The sequence below is a fragment of the Bos indicus genome, chromosome 5, assembly GCF_029378745.1.
Source record: "Bos indicus isolate NIAB-ARS_2022 breed Sahiwal x Tharparkar chromosome 5, NIAB-ARS_B.indTharparkar_mat_pri_1.0, whole genome shotgun sequence".
Taxonomy (NCBI): domain Eukaryota; kingdom Metazoa; phylum Chordata; class Mammalia; order Artiodactyla; family Bovidae; genus Bos; species Bos indicus.
The window spans coordinates 94550862-94572112 of NC_091764.1; the positions used below are offsets into that span (position 1 = coordinate 94550862).

At 40.1% G+C, this 21251-nt stretch overlaps 1 protein-coding gene across 3 annotated transcripts in view; it reads right to left on the minus strand.

Annotated features, from left to right (window-relative positions):
- PTPRO (protein tyrosine phosphatase receptor type O) overlaps nucleotides 1–20850 on the minus strand; it is a 264792-nt gene extending 243942 nt beyond the window's left edge. For all 3 annotated transcript variants that reach the window (XM_070790022.1, XM_070790021.1, XM_070790020.1), the window contains exon 1: nucleotides 20432–20850. In XM_070790022.1, the coding sequence (XP_070646123.1) occupies nucleotides 20432–20506 (75 nt within the window). In that variant the 5' untranslated portion in view covers nucleotides 20507–20850. The remainder of the gene's footprint in view (nucleotides 1–20431) is intronic.
- Nucleotides 20851–21251: the final 401 nt, after the last annotated feature.

Consider the following 21251-nt stretch of genomic DNA (forward strand, 5'->3'; position numbering starts at 1 on the left):
TGGCTGGGCAAAACCACCTCGCTTCCAACCGCCCTGTTTTTATTCAACTCTCCTAACCAGGACTTATATTTTCTCACATTCCTGTGTTTGCGCCTCTGTTTCTTCAATCTGGAATGTTTTCTTTAACCTTGTCTGAGCTTCAGCAGACAAGGTTTAGATCTAAATCTGTCTTCGTTCATGAAACCAGTGCTCCCTCAAGCCTAAGTGTGTTCTCCCTTATCTGAAGAGAGACACTTGGCTGGATAGAGGTGTCTGTCTCATTGCTTTGCAAATTAGTGTGTTACTACTTCAGGGTTCTCTTACAGTGGTAAGTCATATACATGTAGCTGTTTAGCATGTAACATGTTTATGTTTTCCCTGTTTGACAGACTTCCTGAGGACCTAACTTTTTGTTTGTTTGTTTCTTTACGCATATACATATTCGTTTATTTATTTGGCTGCACCAGGTCTTAGTTGCAGCATGTGGGATCAAGTTCTCTGAGTAGGGTTCAAACCTAGGGCCCCTGCCATGGGAGTATGGATTCTTAGCCACTAGACAACCAAGGAAGTTCCCATAACTTTGTCTTCTACTCTTAAAAATGATGAATACAGCACTTTTCTTTTATTACAGTTAAATACCTGTTGATGAGAGGTTAGTTGAAATATTAAAAGTCTGTTCACCTTCATATATCTTCCATTCATTGCCCCTGTTTTGCTAAAGCCTCTTAGTGAAAGTGAAGTCGCTCGGTCGTGTCCGACTCTTAGCGACCCCATGGACTGCAGCCTACCAGGCTCCTCCGTCCATGGGCTTTTCCAGGAAAGAGTAAAAGCCTCTTAAGCTCTTCTTTAACTTACTATTTCATTCTGATTTATTTATATTATTTCCAGATATGTCATTTAATAATTGCTAAAAGAATGGAAGAATGATATTACTTCATTCAAGTATTTTGTCCTAATCTCCCCAAATGGTAGTTTCCACGACTCCATTCTTAACTGATTCTCTAAAGAGTCATGAAAATGTTGTCTTTAACATTGATTGGATGGGAATTATGACTAGGAATGCCTTAACATTTGCTCATTTCCAGGATTCAGTAGCTATCTCACCAGATCAGCGTTCAACATGTCATCTTTCTCATAAGGCATTTGAGTTTGCAGCTAATCTTATTATATTGAGGTCCTTGTGTATTTTCCTTATTTTTTTTCACATTTGCTTAGATGGCTTTCCTTTCCCTGCATGTATAATTATTGTCTTTCACATACAGTCCTCCTCACTAAAAGTCTGTATCAATTAGTCGGTTAAAATACTTAGCAGAGTGCCTGGCACAGGAAAAAAGAAAAGATAATACAAACTAAACAAAGTTATTTAACATTTTTCATTGGAAAATTATAGATTTATAGGAGGTTGCAAGGAAATGTACAGGCAGGTCCCATGCACCCTTCACCCTGGCTCCTCCAAGGTTGATATTTTGCATACCAAAACAAGAAAATATCCCCAAACAAGGAAATACCCAAACTAAGAGATTGACATTGGTAAAATTCACAGAATTTACTAAGATTCCACAAATGATAATGTGCTCATCTGTGTGTGTATATGTAGATCTACACACTTTGATCACATGTATAACTTCATGTAACTATCACAATGATCAGGATACACAATGGTTCACTCATCATAAGCCCCTTTCACGTTATGCCTTCATAGTCATGTACACTTCCTCCTCCACCCCACTTAGTCCCTAATCCTTGGGAACCAGCAATTTGTTCTCCATCTCCATAATTTTGTTGTTTCTAGGGTGCTGTATAAATGAAGGGCTTCCCTTGTGGTTCAGATGGTAAAGAATCTGCCTGCAATACAGGTGACCTGGGTTCGATCCCTGGGTTGGGAAGATCCCCTAGAGAAGGGAATGGCAACCCACTCCAGTATTCTTGCCTGGAGAATCCCATGGACAGAGGAGCCTAGTGGGCTACAGTCCATGGGGTGGCAGAGTTGAACATGACTGAGTGACTAACACTTTCACTTTCATATAAATGAAATTATATATTTTGCAACATTTTGAGAGTGCCTTTTTTCAGTCAGCATGATTTCTTTGTGGTTCATTCAAGTTCCTGTGGGTTTCAATAATTTATTTTTTTTGTTGTTGCTGAGTAATAATATCACATGGTACCAAAAATACCATCGTTTGTTTAACCATTCACTTATTGAAGGTCATTTTGGTTATTTGAAGTGTTTGGCTAGTACAAACCAAGCTACTATAAACATTCCTATACCAGCTTTAGTTTTTTGACAAAGATAATTACAATTCCTCTTACACGGCCAACTTGTCTTGTTTAGAACAGAAGTTTTCAGAGATGGATGACATGGGCAAGGAGCTAGTGACTCCATACTGCATCAAACATGCCTGTTAGTACATTCAGGAATGAGTAACCATCTGTCCTGCTTTCCCAGGACAGAACAGGCCGATTTATGTCTGCTGTCCTGGCATAATGATCCCTTTCAGTCTTGGAAGGGCCCCAGTTGGTATGATAAATTGTATCATACCAACTCGGATTCTCACTTCTTTTTTTTTAAATGGAAGTATCGTTGATTTATAATGTTGTCTTAGCTTTAGGTGTACAAGATTCAGATTTCTTAAAGATTCCAAGCATTTCTGTGCCTGCTTCACTGTGATAGAACTGCATTTTTGTAGACTGCTGTAGAGTGATGCTAGAGTCTGAGAAATGAGATAGTCTTTGTGCAATGAAAGATGTCTTGCTGAAGCCTCTACCGTTTCTGTCGTTGTTTTTAGTTGCTAAGCTGTGTCTGACAGTTTGCAACCCCATGGATTATAGTCCATGGGAGGCTCCTCTGTCCATGAGATTTCCCAGACAAGAATACTGGGGTGGATTGTCATTCCCTTCTCCAGGGGATCTTCCCGACCCAGGGATTGAACCCATGGCTCCTGTGTTGGCAGGCGGGTTCTTTACAACTGAGCCACCAGGGAAGCTCCTCCATTGCTTCTACCTCCTCCTTCTCTGCTAGAAAATATTTCCTCTTATGAATCAGCTTTACTGGGGATAGCTTTCAGGCTTATGTCTTAACTCCTGTGTCTTAGCTCATGTCACAGCGGAAGCATATTCTTTCCAACCATTGCCAGTTTGGAAGTGATTACAGGGAAAGATTCTGATAGATTTGGCTTAGATCTCATGCCAGTGTCAAAGACAGTGGTGAAGTGCAGTCCTCATTAGGTTTAGCGCAGGTCAGGGTTCACACCTCGACTGATCACTCTGTCCAGGATATTAAGGTCAAGGAGGACCCTTTCCAACCATAAAAATCAAATCCAAAAGGCGTTTTCCTCAAAAGATGGCAGGTAGTGGAGAAGATGGCAGACTTGGCCACTGGAAAAAATAATGGTTTGGGCAGTCACTGTAATTTGCGTCTTCAGTGAAGAAGTCAGTACAAAGTCAGTACACCATAAGATGACACACAGCTAGAAGAGCAGAGCCAAAATTCAACCCTGTATCTTTTTGACTACAGAGTTTATTGTTGTGTTGTTGTTATTGATCAGTTGGTAAGCCATGTCCAACTCTGCAACCCCATGAACTAAAGTATGCCAGGCTTCCCTATCCTTCACTATTTCCCGAAGTTTGCTCAAACTCATGATGCCATCCAACCATCTCATCCTCTGTCACCCACTTCTTCTCCTGCTCTCAGTCTTTCTGCCATCAGGGTCTTTTCCAATGAGTCCACTCCTCCCAATAGGTGGCCAAAGTACTGGAGCTTTGGAAGTATTGGAAGAGTATTGGAAGAGTCGTTCAGGGTTGATTTTCTTCAGGACTGAGCCTATACTCTTAAGTTTTTTAAAAAGTCTTTATTGAACTTGTTGCAATATTGTCTCTGTTTCATTTTTTTTTTTCCTGGCCCTGAAGCATTTGGTATCTTAACTCCCCAACTTGGTATCAAACCCACACCACCTGCATTGGAAGGTGAAGTCTTAACCAACAGACTGCCAGGGAAGTCCCTATTCTTAATTTTTTTTTTGCATGATATTTAACTATGGAGAAATAGAAAGTAAATGCCTGTCAACATAGCCTTTGAAGTTTTCCTGTGACTAATTCTGAGCTAATCATGCTAATGGAAGGCACACATATAGGTGATGATCCCCAGCAGTTCATGGTCATAATCAATATGTATGATTATCCACGTCCTTCACTGGTGCAAACACAACTGGGACTTGAATATAATTGACCCTCAGACCCGTGGCTTAATTCATAAATTGAAGAGAACTGAAAACACTCAGGTCTTGAAAAAATTATCATAATACATTTAAGGGAAAAGAGCATGCTAAAATAGTGGGACAATTTGATGCTATTTTTTTTTTTTTTTTTTTACTTACCCACTCAGCTACACAGACATGGGAAAAAAAATTGGAATGATATATCCCCAGATGGTAGTTATTTTAGAATTGAATGTGTAGGAATGACAACTTTCTTCCCTTTCTGCTGGTTGTATTTTATACATTTTCCACAATGAACACGTATTAGTTCTCACATTTTTAATCCACTTTAGAAAATTCTTGTGTTTGGTGATGCATGCCTGATTCAGACTTACTTCAAATTAAGAACTCCCTACTTCAGAACCACAAGAAATCACATGGTTTTTAAAAAAGGCTAATTGAAGCCCTCAACATAGCAACAAGAATTTCAATGAAAGAGTCTTATTAGATTTCCAACTAGCCTTCAAAAATGAAATAAAAAGATGTGGCAGCAATCAGATGCAGAAAAGAATTAGAAATACAGTTGTCTTCTGTCAGGTGCAAATAGACAAAAAAATAAATTCAAGGAAGGAAGCTGGAACACGTCTAAAGGTAGGGGGCTTATTTTTGCAGATTTAAGTTTTACCTAATTAAAAAGAAGCAATTGATAAGGGACTTCTTTTTAATTAGGTAAAACTGTTATGTAACTCAACCCTGAATATTCCTTGGAAAGACTGATATTGAAGCTGAAGCTCCAATACTTTGGCCACTTGATGAGAAGAGCCAACTCATTGGAAAAGACCTTGATCCTAGGAAAGACTGAGGGCAGGTGGAGAAAGGGGTGACAGAGGATGAGATGGTTGGATGGCATCACCAGCTCAGTGCACATAAGTCTGAGCAAGCTCCATGAGATAGTGAAGGATGGGGAAGCCTGGCATGCTGTAGTCCATGGGGTCACAAAGAGTCGGACACAACCTAGCAACTGAACAACTGATAAGCTAAATTTTCAGGATTAAGTCCATAGTTCCGTCTAGTCAAGGCTATGGTTTTTCCAGTGGTCATGTATGGATGTGAGAGTTGGACTGTGAAGAAGGCTGAGTGCCGAAGAATTGTTGCTTTTGAACTGTGGTATTGGAGAAGACTCCTGAGAGTCCCTTGGACTGCAAGGAGATCCAACCAGTCCATCCTAAAGGAATTCAGCCCTGGGATTTCTTTGGAAGGAATGATGCTAAAGCTGAAACTCCAGTACTTTGGCCACCTCATGTGAAGAGATGACTCATTGGAAAAGACTCTGATGCTGGGAGGGATTGGGGGCAGGAGGAGAAGGGGACGGCAGAGGATGAGATGGCTGGATGGCATCACCGACTCAATGGACGTGAGTCTGAGTGAACTCCGGGAGTTGGTGATGGACAGGGAGGCCTGGCGTGCTGCGATTCGTGGGGTCGCAAAGAGTCGGACACAACTGAGAGACTGAACTGAACTGAACTGAACTTAAATCTAAGTCCTTGCAATCATTTTTGAACAGTTTTGATAATACCAGAATCTTCATATCATAAATCCCAAGTACCTATCTATTTTGAGTGAGGCCTATAGTTATTTCTGGAGGACTAATTAAAAAGTATAATTTAGTTCAGGGAAACTGTGGAAGAAAGTCCCCATGATGATGCAAAATTAACTTGGCCACATCTAATCTCTATATTTATATGTAAATAACTCTATAATAAGCCAGCTTTTTCTAAAATCCTTTAAGGGAGAACCACATGACTCACTGTTTAATAATACATTACAGACATTATACAATCCCCTTGGCTTTTTATTATTCACGTTATTAATCCACTTAACATTCAGAAAATTTAGAAGTCAATTTTTCTTCCTAGATAAAATCTAGGGGTTTTTAAGTACATCCAAGTAATAAGGGATTTCTTATGGTAATGCTGTCAACCCTTATTGTAAAAATGATGCTTACTACTTTGTGGCATTTGTCAAGACACTCCATTTTTAGGATTACACTTTAGTTTTCAGCACAACATCAAAGTAAACGGACATCCCAAAGCAATATTACTAGACTATCTATTTTCTCGACCACTAAGTTGATTTCAATAGGAAAGCATGATTTATGACAGTTAGCCAAATTCTGAGGCACCACACAGAGACAGAAAGAGACTCATATAATTGTGTTCTTGGAGATGCCTAGAAATTTTGCTTTGATACTAAAAAAAAGAAAGAAAGAAAACTGTTAAACTTAAAAAAATAATAATTTATCTGGACTTCTCTGGAGGTCCAGTGGTTAAGACTCCACACTTCCACTGCAGGGGGCGCAGGTTCTATCCCTGGTCAAGGAACTAAGATACCACATGCCATCAGGGGTAGCCAAAACAAATAAACAAATAAATAAATAACTGCAGATTTCAATAAAAAAAAGCACAAACTTTAAAAAAAATTAATCATAGAATTATTAATATTATTTTTGCACTCTCCACACTCATTTCTCCTTATCATAAATCCATGGAAGGGGAAAATCCTTTTTAAGCCATTTATGTGAGTGTACAAGTTATCTGATCACAATTTTCCTCTGTTTTTGACTCTTGAGAAGATATTGAATTATCAACAAACAAAAAGAAAATTAGTCATAGAGAAAAGTAATTTCAAGTAACTCAAAATCTCACTCTTTACCAATACAGGAGTAGACTGTGGACAAAATGTACTATATCAAAAGACAATATAATACCTTTCAATTCTCTAGCAGAATAGCATAAATAAAAATAGCATTTGTTTTATGCCTAGTTTTATATTTTAGTCATTTGAAACTCTTGACAATCCAGATTGTCAAGATTGGTGTATATGTACTAACATTTTAATGACTACAACACTAATTCAATCAGAATATTTAATGGTCTGTCCATGTTTGGATAATAAAATATTTATTATCTAGTATTCAATTGAATATAAAAATTACCATTTGTTTCTATATAAAATGACCTATCAGAATCTTACACAAGAGAAGACATTCATTATCTAAAATCCATTAAAAAATTTCTAGGAGATACTAACACATATTTAAAAAATAAAAAAAAATATATTTTTTAAGGAATAAAGGGAATCATAGCTTTCAATTACTGAAGGAAAATAATAATCATCTGAGTTTCAATCAGTCATGTGAGTTTCTGAAAATGTTTTTAGTGGTCTACAGTCATTCTGAGCACATTAATATGCATGGTGAGAGAAAAATAAAGGAAAAGTTTTATTTTAAAAATTATTTTTATTTTTTGATATTCTCAAATTGTAGAACCAAGAACACATTTTTGGATTTGAAAAAACCCAAAACCACTTTGTTTGGAAATTAAAGTAAATTGTATGCATAATCAGTGAATAAAATAGAGAATAAATGATCAGAAAGGCTGAGTTTTTACTTCACTACAGATGAGAATTTGCCACAGAGGGGAATGCATCCGTTGCTTGAACATACATTTGTCAGTACTTTATTCTGACAATACAATAGCGAGGTGGGGGGGAAATGTATGAAGAAGCTTATCTTAATGTCCAAAAGACTTCATTTTCACTGTGGTAATAAAACCTCTGCTTCCTCCACAAGACCAATAAAATAGCATTTCAAGATTACCTCCCACTCTGACTCCACTCTCTCCTGGAGCCTTGCTCAGCACTGCGCATCTGATGGACTATTCCTCCTGGTTCATCTCACCGTGCATTGGCTCCGTTCCCCGAACTTGCACCTGCTTACAACCTGCTCTTCCTCTGTCTCAAGCCTGTCCCATAACTCCTGTTTGACCTTTCTCACTCAGTGTATTCATTCAATGTTCATTCATATATTCAACAAATATTTTACTGAGCATCTACCCTGGACTAGGCACCCTTCCAACAGCTGGAGATACAGCAGTGAGCAAAAAAAAATAAAGATGCTGCCTTCATGGAACCTACAAGCATTCCAGGAGAGGAGTTAAGTCATAATAAAGAGTTGGTATAATGTCATGGAAGGAGTAATACCTTCTCTTAAGAAACTAAAGCTGCGTAAATGTGGTAATATTTTGGAGTGATGGGGGTGATTTTAGATTGGCTGCTTGGGAAAAACATGCTGAGGAATGTTCTTGGAGCAGAGATGGGCGCTCTTGATGGTTCATCAAGGAACTTGAGAAGAAAGAGAATTGTCTTTTGCCCGAATGGCTATTATGGCCATGAAAGAGAAGAATGGCAACAGGCAGAAATTCTGGGCTGCTGTAAACAGCTTAAAGTGGTATGATGGAGGGCTGAGGCCACGACAGAGTGATGACAAGCTTCTCACATATTATCTTTATAGCCTGACAAGTCTGTTGGCAAGCAATTGTTCCTAACATTCAAGAAAGCAGGAATAGTCACAACACAGTGCCATACTAAAGTAAGATGGGGATAGAAATAATATGTGAAAGATACAGCCAGAGCCAGCTTACCTCAGCACCCAACCAAACAACGAGTGACTGCTCCAAAGTGGGACAGTTACATCTCAGCGGACAGCAATTCTTCCATTGATGACCAATTGGCAGTCATATTAGATAAGTAGTAGCTTGCTTCCCTGGTGGCTCAGAGGTTAACGCCATTGCCTCCAAAGTGAGAGACCTGGGTTTGATCCCTGGGTTGGGAAGATCCCTGGAGAGGGAAATGGCAATCCACTCCAGTACTCTTGCCTGGAGAATCCCATGGGCGGAGGAGCCTGGTAGGCTACAGTCCACGGGGTCGCAAAGAGTGACTGAGTGACTTCACTTTCACTTCAAGCATTGAATTACATGACCTTTGAAAAGTATAGTTTTAGATTCAATGAAATATACTGAACAAAATTGTTCTAAGTCAAGTCATATATTAAGTCAATGATATTTGAAAAATAATGTTAAAATTAATTTTCCATCCTTTTAACAAAGACCAAAGAAATTTTTGTATGTACAGTTACCAAACCCAGAGTTAGCATAACCCATAAAATAAGGAAAACACGTACATTTTTTTCTTCCAAGAGAGTTGAACATCAGTTCTTTGAAAAGAAAGCAGGGAATAGTTGCTCTCCTTCATGCAAATTCTTCAGATTCTGAGATTTAGATTATGATTGATCTTACTGTTATGTTTTCCCTCTCATTAGGGTTACTTTCCTCATAAAAAAGAGAGACAAAGAAAAAAGTGTCTAGTGTACAAGCATATTGTTTCTTAAGGTGTATTCACTATTTCCATGAAGCATTTTATAGTGAATAAATAATATGAAATAATATGCTTGCACACTAGACACTTTTTTTATGTCTTTCTTTTTTAATAAAGAAAATAATCTTAATGATAGGAAAACATAGAAGTAAGATTTATCATAGTCTAAATTTCAGAATCTGAAGAATTTGCATGAAGGAGAGCAACTATTCCCTGCTTTCTTTCCAAGGACTGATGTTCAGCTTTCTTGGAAGAAAAAAATGTACATGTTTTCCATATTTTATGGTGTATTCACTATTCCAGTGAATGATTTTGTGGCTTCCCTGGTGGCTCAGATGGTAAAGAATCTACCTGTAATGCAGGAGACCCACCTCCAATCCCTAGGTTGGGAAGATACCCTAGAGAAGGGAATGGATACCAACTCCAGTATTCTTGCCTGGAGAATCCCCATGGACAGAGAAACCTTGCAGATTACAATCAATGGGGTCACAAAAAGTTGAACATAATTGAGTAACTAACATACATACACATACACATGAATCATTTTTAAAAACAGAATTCTGCAGTCAAACTTGAAAATGTTACACACTATGTCTTCCTTCTGAAAACACAGTGAATGTTAGCATAGTAAACTTTTCAAGAAATCCTGGTACAAAAAATAATAAATTAATTGATACTAGTTTAAAACAAAGTTATTAATAGATTACTTCCCAAATTCAAGTCTGCACAAAAGTGTTTATTTTTAACAACACCTGTGAATATTTCAAGTCTCTAGTGTTCCATGGGGTACATTTGGGAAGATGCTGCTTCAGGTGCAGTTTTAATTGTTCATCTTCTTTGATTTTCCTTTGGTTATTTTTATTATCCTGTTTCTTTCTATTTTTGTTTTTAGACACAACATTTATTAAGTGCTTTCTGTATTCTAGGCACTGTTTAAGATATTTTATGGTCATTATCCCAATTATTCCTGACAGTAATCCTCTGAGATAAATATAGCCAATCACCATAGGAACCCCAGAGAAAAGAAATAATTTCCCCCACATCCTGCTGCTAGTAAGAACAGCAACTTAGAGAGTTGAGATTGAAATCAGGTCTCTCTGGCCCAACAATATCTATCTTTTTTTTTCTTGTTAAAGTGGTAATGTGTTTATTTATTTTTTACTAATTTTTATTGGAGTGCATTAGTTTCTGCTGTACAGCACTGTGAATCAGCTCTGTGTTTACATATATCCCCTCTTTTGTGAGTTTCCTTCCCATTTAGGTCACAGGGAGCACAGAGTAGAGTTCCCCATGCTGTACAGTAGGATCTCACTAGTTATATATTTTATACATAGTATCAACTGTGTATGTATGTCAATCCCAATCTCCCAATTAATCCTACCACTCCCTCCTTTCCCCTTTGGTGTCCATACATTTTTTTCTCTACATCTTATTTGCAAAGTATAAATGCAGACAGGGACGTAGATGCCAATCCTAAAAAACAAGAGGCCAGTTCTTAACTCTTCAACTCCCAGAAGCATGCCACTCTTCCCAAGCTCTAAGAGACCAACAGATTATTTCCCAATCCAAAAATTTTCCAGACCTTAGTTTACAGGACCTTTCTGTTGTGTTTGACGCTGTTGACAAATCACTCCCACTTGAAACCAGAGCTTGGGTTCCTTGATTCTTATACCTCTCTGGCTATTCCTTCTTCACCTTCCAAGGTTCCTTATTAAATGTTAGTGCTCCTCAAGGTCCCACCCTGGCCCACTGCCCTTCTCTCCTTTGCTCTCTGCTGAAACATCCCCATTCACAACTTCAGGCTTGCCCTTTCCCCTAGATCAGACTCATATCTAACTAAGCACCTGCTTTTTTAGGCAGGTCAAACTCAAGAGGCCCTCCACTAACCTCATCATGCACTACAGCAGTAGAAGTCCCAGCAGTGCAGGCAGGAGAAACTTCATAGAGTTTAATCAAGAGACTGTTAATTAAGGAGTGGAGCAGAAATAATGATACTAAATAGGGATGTAAAAGTACCCAGAGAGAAGCAGCAGTGAGAAGCTATTATCCTACAGGGACCAAGAAGCTGTTTCTGGAACTTGGCCAGAACTTGGCCTTAAGAGAAAGGCTGACTACAAGATTGGAAGAGAGACTGAATCTACTGCCTATCAGGGTCCAGCCAAGGTGGACACTGGGGGAATAAGGACTCTGATGCTTCCTATCAGTCAAACTCACTATAGGCCAAAGGGCAAGGGGACCTGAAGAAGCAGCCTTTATAGGGGAGCTCCCTGGCACTGTAGGTGGAGAAAGGGGTACACTGATCTGGAGGAGAATGGATGCCACCAGCCCACTTGGTATCATAATAGTAGCAACATTTCAGGCAAAGATATCAGTTACTTGGAAAAGACCTTGGATTCCTCTTTCATTAATTTCCCACATGTAACTAGTCTTGTCAATTTAGCTATTTTGAACACCACCTCTCTTCCTTTGGTCCCTTTTCCCATCACCCTAGGGTGAAGGTTTGCATTATATCTCTTGATTGGATCATTACAATAACCTCCTACCAGTTTAACTGCTTCCAGATCTGGTATACCTTTGAGAAAGCCTTTCCTACAGCCAAAGGCTCTATCAAAAATGCAAATCTTATTCCATTCAGCTTTGATTAAACCCTTCAATAGTTTTCTTCACCTAGAGGATAAAGACTACATTCTGGCTCAGCATTCAGGAATCTCCTTAAACTGACCTCCATCCCTTGATTTCCATGCGTATAAATTTGTATTTTCCTAAATGCCACCATGCTTTTCACAACAGTGGGTCTGAGAAAAAGCAACAAAAGTCTCAGTTTTCTAAATAACAGTTAAATGAGATGATACAAAACAAGAGAAACATTCATAATTTAAATCACATATACATTAGTGTTACAAAATATAGTTCTGATTGTGTACCTCTACACTGTAGATAAATCACATCCCTATTATTTTTATTTGCTAGTAAAGGTACAAAATGACCAGTTTCATTTGGCTTTAATTTGCTTTGTGAGAGAAAACAGCATTTTTATTGTTAGAAAAATGAACTGTGCAGTATTCCTATTTAGGAAGAGTGAGATACCAAACAAATGAAGAGTATTCAAGAAGAAACACATTTACATATAGATAGAAGGTTGGCAATATACTGTTTTCATCAAACTTTTTTTTTGATTCCTTAATTTTCCCTATATTCACTTTCTTACAGAAATTACCACGAGTATTTATAATTTGCAACACAGCCCTTGAACTCAGAGTCCTAGTTTCAATTCTGATTCTCTGTTTCTGAAAGATTTTTTCAAGCATATATCATTTCTCTCTCTTTCATCTTAATTTCTTGACAAAAAGGAGAGGAAAACTGCTCTATAGAGAAACCTCTACAACCTTGTTTCAAATATCCTCTTGTTTGTTTGGTGATTTTAGTATATTTAGAAGTAAGAGGAATTGATCTAGAATGCCTAGGTAAAAGAGACACATTTTACTGGAGAATTAGACTCTGAATGAATCAGTTGAGAATGATTTTCTGACACAGAGATAAGATATGGTTATACTCATAGAAATAAATTGGAAGGCACCATCTTCAGAGGAAAAAGAAAACTAGAAATCAGCACTCTGAAGACTAAGAACAAGCTTAGGAAAGGACAAGCTCATCAATTAGGAGTAATTAGTGATGACAGATTACATAAGAGGTGTTCAAGAAGGTTGCTTATATACCCTCTGAATCATTGATAGAAACAATATGGAACCTGCTGGAAACAATAGCACCAGAAGAGGAGAGGACAAGAGACTTTGTGTTCTGTCTCTAGCTTTGTCCCACCCCATTTACACTCGTGTTCATTCCACTGGTGCCATGTTAACCCTGTTTTAGCTTCTTAAATCAATGACACAAGTGCACAAGGAGGTCTCCCACATACTTATTTAAGGAGAAGGAGCTGACACCAGTGTGGCTCTAAGAGCACCACAGAAGAGTTCTTTAAGGCTTTGCATTGGTTTATGCCCCAGGATTGAACACTACCACAGATATGATTAAGACCAGGCTGTAGAAAAGGCCTCATCTCCTAAAAGCAAAGTTATGGCAAAAAATCAGAGGGATTTCTATTAGAAGAATGCAGAAATCTTTGTCAATTCCAGTTGGTACTGGTCACAGAAGGGTGATATGGAAGAGAAAGCAAAAATATCACCTGTGTATCTGCATATTGGCTGAAGCTGTAGGTCATATATATAGGTAAGGAAAGTTATTCCTCCTAGTATTTTAACTCAAACTTGTATAAAATATATCATATTTTAAACATATTATTTCTTTTTGGCTGCACTGGGTTTTTGTTGCTGATGCAGACTTTCTCAAGTTGAGGTGAGCATGGGCTTCAGTAATTGTGGCACATGGGCTTAACTGCCTCCCAACAGGTGGAATTCTCACAGACCAGGGATTGAACCCATGTCACCTGCATTGGCAGGTGGATTCCCAACCACCAGACCACCAGGGAAGTCCTCAACACAAACTTTTAACTGATGACCGTTAATAGCAGTTGAGGTAACAGTGATGAATAAAGGAGCAATCCAAAGTATTATTTTGGAGGGAAATACCATATGGGTATTTCCTTTGCCAACAAACGTCCATCTAATCAAAGTTATGGTTTTTCCAGTAGCCGTGTATGGATGTGAGAGTTGGAACATAAAGAAAGCTGAGCACCAAAGAATTGATGCTTTTGAACTGTGTTGAAGAAGACTTTTGAGAGTCCCTTGGACTGCAAGGAGATTGAACCAATCCATCTTAAAGGAAATCAGTCCTGAGTGTTCATTGGGAGGTCTGATGCTGAAGCTGAAACTCCAATACTTTGGCCACCTGATGTGAAGAACTAACTCATTGGAAAAGACACTGATGCTGGGAAAGACTGAAGGCAGGAGGAGAAGGGGATGACAGAGAGTCAGATGGTTGGATGGCATCAGCAACTCGATGGACATGAGTTTGAGTAGGCTCCGGGTGTTGGGGATGGACAGGGAAGCCTGTCCAGGTGTGTTGCAGTCCAGGGGGTCACAAAGAGTCCAACATGACTGAGCGACTGAACTGAACTGACCATGTAGGTGTTTTGATTTAAGACTTTTATAAGTTCTTAATATAAGGGATGGGTAATATTTTATTATTTTTGGTATAATGATTGCATTGTAATTATAATGATTTAATTCACACAATGCTAATTTCCTCATGTTTTCCTTAAAGATGAGTTCACAACTCAATATTACTGATACCACATCTCTGTCAAAAACTACTTATACAATGCCAAAAATTTAAATCCTGTTTATTAAACTTCTATCATATGCCTAACACTGCATACTAGGCACAATAGAAGACAAAAACTTACAATGAAAGTGGAAGTGAAAGTCGCTCAGTCGTATTCAACTCTTGCCTAGAATTCTCTAGGCAAGAATACTGGAGTGGGTAGCCTTTCTCTTCTCCATTAGATCTTCCCAACCCAGGGATAGAACCCAGGTCTCCTACATTGCAGGTGGATTCTTTGCCAGCTGAGCCACAAGGGAAGCCCAAAATTTACAATAGACTTGGCTTCATTTCAAAAACATTTACAATGTATTTGGAGTAACTGAATGAACACACTGCTTTTTTTCCAGTAAAGCTCATCACTGCACTATGCTATACTGCTGAAAATACAACACCACTGGAACTGTGTACCTGAAGGTATTATATTAGGAAGAAAATGAAAAACAAATACCTGTGGTCACAGCTGTGAGGCATTCTACTGTGCTAAGCTGCTACCAATCACAATGGCTTACACAGATGTACCAACTTTATCCAACACCAAGATCCTTTGGAAACACTAAAGACTCAAGTCAAAATTATGTTTATGAAACAAAAGAATCAATGTACTTATAAATTTAAATACCTGTAAGTTGGATATTTAAATACTAGAACTAGCACTACATTTAAAAAAATAAAGTAAAACTCCCCTTGTTTTAAATTATTTATTCATACAGACATATTTTCTTATGAGCCAAAATGAGAAACAGGTAAGCCTGAATTTTTTATACTTTCACAGAGCAACAATTTTTCACATAGCAAAGAACAGAAGCAAACAGATGTTCACGTTGGGAAGGATTATCACCCAATTCCCTGTAGAAGTCCAGCCCAGTGAACCTTCTCCAATTTACTAGGGATGTCACATGTAAAAGAGTTTTTCTAATAGGTTGGCAACAACATTTGCCAAGGAAGTCAATTGACAAAGAAATTAATGGCAGCAAACTTCACTGCAAGGAGAATAGTATAAGCTGCTTCAGAAAGATGAAAAGATTGTAGTTCAACTGCCAACCTTGTGTGATATAGAATGTGAATGTAAAACCTCAAAAAGGAAAGTGAAGATTTTTCTGTGTGTCTGTGCCTGTATGTGTGTGGGGTGGGCGGGAAAGCGGGGGAAGAGGGAGAGAAATGGAGGTGGTGAAGAGAATTAGGGAGAAAAAGAAAGATAAGGGACTTCCCTGGCAGTCCAGTGGTTAAGACTTTGTCTTCCAATGGAAGGAGTGAGGATTCCATCCCTGGTTGGGAAGCTGAGATCTCACATGCCTCATGGCAAAAAAGACCCCAGAACATAAAACAGAAGTAATATTGTAACAAATTCAGTAAAGACTTTAAAAATGGCCCACATCAAATGAGAGGGGCAGGGGAAAGGAAGTGGAGAAAGACAGATAAACCTTGGAAAGTGGGTATTTCTCCTGAATAAATACTATGATCAGCATGATAACACACATGCTTTATAGAATTCTACATAAACCTCTTTCAGAAAATGTAATTGAGGCCCTTTCAAATTTAATGTTCCTCGATTATATATCAAGTAAGAGCAGAGATGGAAGGAAATATAGAGAGGAGGTTAAGAAAGAAAGAAGGATTCATGCCAAGCCTATGACTTTAGGGAAACCTTCCAGTTGACCACTAATGGGAACCATTTCAGGGAAGGCAGAATTTTAATTCCTATAATGTCATATTCCACAATTTACATCTTCATTGAGAAAATACTGATGTTGAGTGAAGTGATATAGGAAGTAATTTTCAAGGAGAGGTTTAGTAAAGATAGGCTAGGCGAGAGAAATTACATTGTTTGCCCTGAAATTATGGGAAGATGTACGGAGAGGGAGAATCACCAGATAAATATTAACACTACTCCATTTACATTTACACATGGGTAGAATGGCTTCCCTGGAAGCTCAGCTGGTAAAGAATCCCCCTGCAATGCAGGAGAGACCCTGGTTCAATTACTGGGTCAGGAAGATCCCTGGAGAAGGGATAGGCTACCCACTCCAGTATTCTTGGCCTTCCCCAGTGGTTCAGATGGTAAAGAAAATGCCTGCAATGCAGGAGACCTGGGTTCGATCCCTGTGTTGGGAAGATCCCCCTGGAGGAGAGCATGGCAACCCATTCCAATATTCTTGCCTAAAGAATCTCATGGACTGAGGAGCCTGGCAGGCTACAGTCCATGGGGTCACACAGCATGGGTAGAACACTTTGATATTGCTGTGTGTGTGTGTGCTCAGTCATGTCAGAGTCTTTGTGACCCCACAGATGGTAGCTCATCAGACTCCTCTCTCTGTGGGATTTTTCCAGGCAAGAATACTGGAGTGGGTTACCATTTCCTTCTCCAGGGCGTCTTCCTGACCCAGGGATAGAACCAGCATCTCCTGCATCTATCGGCAGTGGATTCTGTACCACTGGGCCACCTGGGAAGCTCAAGTGAGTTTGGTAGGCTCCCAGTATATTTGATAACAGAGTTCTTCTTTTGTTTTCTATTTTTATATATACCCCCACTATTTATATGAAAGTAGAAACCCTCATAACCAACATTGTGCTTAGGAAACATCAATTATGCAGATATTAACCTCACAATATAAAGTGGGTGATTTAAACAATTGGACGTGCCTGATTAAATGTGTCCATCTCTAAACCATGAACAGAGAACAGTGCACAAAGGCTTCCTTAGCCAGGCATCTTGAGGCTACAGCAATGAAATTGGTTATAGTCAATCACATAGGGAAATGGGTTCATTCTGACTCAACACAGATAAACCTTTTTAGATTTCATCACTGAGATTCCACCAACAACTTGGCATTTAATAATGGGATGCTATGTACTCACTGCAGATGGTGAATGCAGCCATGAAATTAAAAGACACTTACTCCTTGGAAGGAAAGTTATGACCAACCTAGATAGCATATTCAAAAGCAGAGACATTACTTTGCCAACAAAGGTCCGTCTAGTCAAGGCTATGGTTTTTCCAGTAGTCATGCATGGATGTGAGAGTTGGACTGTGAAGAAAGCTGAGCACTGAAGAATTGATGCTTTTGAACTGTGGTGTTGGAGAAGACTCCTGAGAGTCCCTTGGACTGCAAGGAGATCCAACCAATCCATCCTAAAGGAGATCAGCCCTGGGTGTTCTTTGGAAAGAATGATACTAAAGCTGAAACTCCAGTACTTTGGCCACCTCATGCAAAGAGTTGACTCATTGGAAAAGACTCTAATGCTGGGAGGGATTGGGGGCAGGAGGAGAAGGGGATGACAGAGGATGAGATGGCTGGATGGTATCACCGACTCAATGGATGTGAGTTTGAGCAAACTCCGGGAGTTGGTGATGGACAGGGAGGCCTGGAGTGCTGCAATTCATGGGGTCGCAAGGAGTCAGACATGACTGAGTGACTGAAATGAACTGATGTTTCCTTTTTTAAATTTTTTAAATTATTTTCTACTAAACATTTATTTTATGTTGGAATATGGCCAATTAACAATGTTGTAATAGTTTCCAGCAGACTGTTTGACTGGCACTTATTCAGGACCTTGAATGCAAAAGCATCTACAAATTGTGGAAAGATTATGCTGTGAACCAAATTTACTGTGAAATATAATATTTCCAAGATGTAAATGCATTATTCTATGTGCCTAGTTAACCACTTTCTTGTCAATTGTAACAAAATAAGTGAATGAAATAGCATATGCAAAATACCTAGAAGACTTACATAGTGGGTGTATATATATATATGTATATATACACAGACATATAGGGAAGGGAATGGCTACCCACTCCAGTATTCTTGCGTGGGAAATCCCAGGGACAGAGGAGCCTGGTGGGCTACAGTCCATGGGGTTGCGATGAGTCGGATATGACTAAGTGACTAACACTTTCATATATATATATATCCTTTCTCTGTTATACTTTATATTCAGGAGACATAAAATGCTGCATTTACATGAAATATAAAGTAATGATTTTCTTTACAAGATCAATTGTCCCATGACAGTGTTTATTAAATGGCAAGCTTTATTAATGTACTTACTATCAGAAGTTACACTAAACTACAAATGTGCAGGAAAACATTCATTATGTGGAACTGGATAAACATCTATTACAGTCTCTTCCATCACTGACTGCAATTTCTAATTCCAATACCAAGTTTCTGATTAGAACTCCTGCCATAAATTTTTCCATTTTATTTACGGCACTCTTCCTCCACTCCCAAACTCATCATTTGATCATTTCTGAAATTCTTGCTCAGTATAAAGCATTCAAATAAAAACCTGAGATACTGCCAAAGGTTCAATTTGGATCAGATGTCATATGTGCAAGTCCTAGCTGTTACTAAGTAAAATGTGTGGTTATTCAATTTCTCACTTTGCATTCATGACAAGTGTTGCATAGACATAATAAACATGACAGAATATGACAAATAGAAATATTAATAGGAACTTCAAAGTTTGTGCATGTTCATAGAACGTACACATTTATGGTGTCTACTTAGAGAGCAGCCTCTTAGGGTAAAAATATATGACCAAGCTTATTTTCTATCAGATTTTAAAAATTATTGATAGCTTCAGAAAATGTAAAAACATATTAAGTATAATTTGGAATCGTGTTTAGGCTCTCTATTGCTCGTTCTCCCAGAAACAATTTTTCCTTTTTTCCACGAAGGTAAATGAAAATATGGAATATTTAAAACTGGCTGTTCTCAATCCATTGGCTCTGTTCCACTATCTCTTTATCAGACATTCATAATTAATGGTGCGTATGAGCAAGAAGTGACTCTTTGATAAGAAAACGTTTGCATCCATTAATATTTCATCCATTTCTAAGACAGCGCTGTGGTGCTGAAAGGATAGCTCCTGGTCACCTGTCGACACTGGAGTTTGCTTTGCCAAAAAAAGGACTAAATAACAGAACTGAAGTAGGCACCCGGAAGACACGAAGAAAAGACAATTACCTTCCTTATAACTTCATAACACTTCTCCAAAGACATCTAACTTAAATTTCTTAAAAAATTTTTACGTACAGTATAGTTATCAAACTAGGATTTCTTTTAAAGCAGTCCTTGTCTGGTTTATATTCCCCAAAGTAAAACACTGAGGAAGATATTCCAAAGAAGACACGACAAAGTTAATTATACAGATGTCTGACACTGAAATTTAGAGGTAGCATCCTCAGTAAATATAGTGAGGGAAAGTCTAGAGACTTTGTAAAGGTTGGAGACGAGAACGTGGGGAGAGGAGTCCTGTCCAGGCTCATGCTTACACTCCTTAGTCAAAGACAATCACGCTCACTACCCACCCCGGCAGTCCATTTTCGGCCAGGGAGCTCAGCCCCCGGTGTATCATTCCAGCAGAAGGTAAATTAAGACAAAGACTCCACAACCCCGTTGGGGGAGGGTAGAAAGGTGAAGCTGCATTGGGGTGCAGTAGCGACCAGAAGGGAAAGTGACCTCATTTTGTCTGAGGAAGCACCACCGGAGAGCCGACCTTTGATGGAGATGCCGAAGGCGGTCAAAGAGCACAAAGGGTCAAAGCTGGAGGGAGCAAACTTCCTTATTCTTCCAGCCCATCCCTTAAGCCCGTGGGGAACACGCAGAGGCAAGGACAACAAAGCGTGCGCTCCGGCGGCACAGCTGGAGCTGCCGGCAGCCGGGCCATCCCGCCCGCGGGGCGCGCGGCTCCCGGGCGGCAGAGCTAGGGAGCGCGAGCGCAGGCAGGACCGCGGGGGCTGGGGGAGGGGGGTCCCCTACCTTGAACAGCACAAAGAGCCAGAGCAGAGGCAGGAGGCGGCGGCCGCCGCGCGTCCTCGTGGGTAGGTGCCCCATCGCGGCGTGGACGGGGAGCCGGGAGTACAGTGGTGCCGCCTGGCACTGCCGGCGGCTCACAATGGCGAGCTGGGGCTGCAGTCTCAGACCCTGGGCGCCGAGGTTGCTCCGGGAGGGCGCATCCTGCCTTTCCAGTTCCCCCTGTGCCTGCCCACCTTTCGCCTTCTGCACCCGGGATCCTCTAGGAACGCACCAGGCGCGGCTGGTCTTTAACAGTTAAGGACGGTGAGGGTGGGGATTGGAGTGGGCGAGGCTCTGGCGCGGCGTCCGCGTGGGGAGCGAGAGGCGGGGGCCCTGCGCGCCGCCCGCCGCGGTCCTCCAGCAGCCGAGATACTCACGCTCCGGGCTGCGGACTCGTAAAGTGACAGCAGCCGCGGGGCCCTCCCACTAGGGTCCGCCCGCCGCCTCGCAGCGCTGGACGGCCCCTCACTCCAGGCTCCGCCCCGACGCTTTCCACAGTCTCTGGGACGCAAGAGTTCTTCCCGGACTCCTCTTGAGCAACTCATGAACTGGAACCCGGGTCCCCTCTAGATCTACCTACATCTGCTACTAGTTGCAGTTAACCCTTGTTGGGGGAAGTGGTGGTTGTGAATGTAGTGATGGAGCTCAGTGTGTGTGTGTGTGTGCGCGCGCGCGCCCGCGCGCGCCCGTGTGTTTGACTCTTTGCGACCCCATGAACTGTAGCCCGCCAGGCTCTTCTGTCCATGGAATTTTCCAGGCTAGAATACTGGAGGAGGTTGCCACT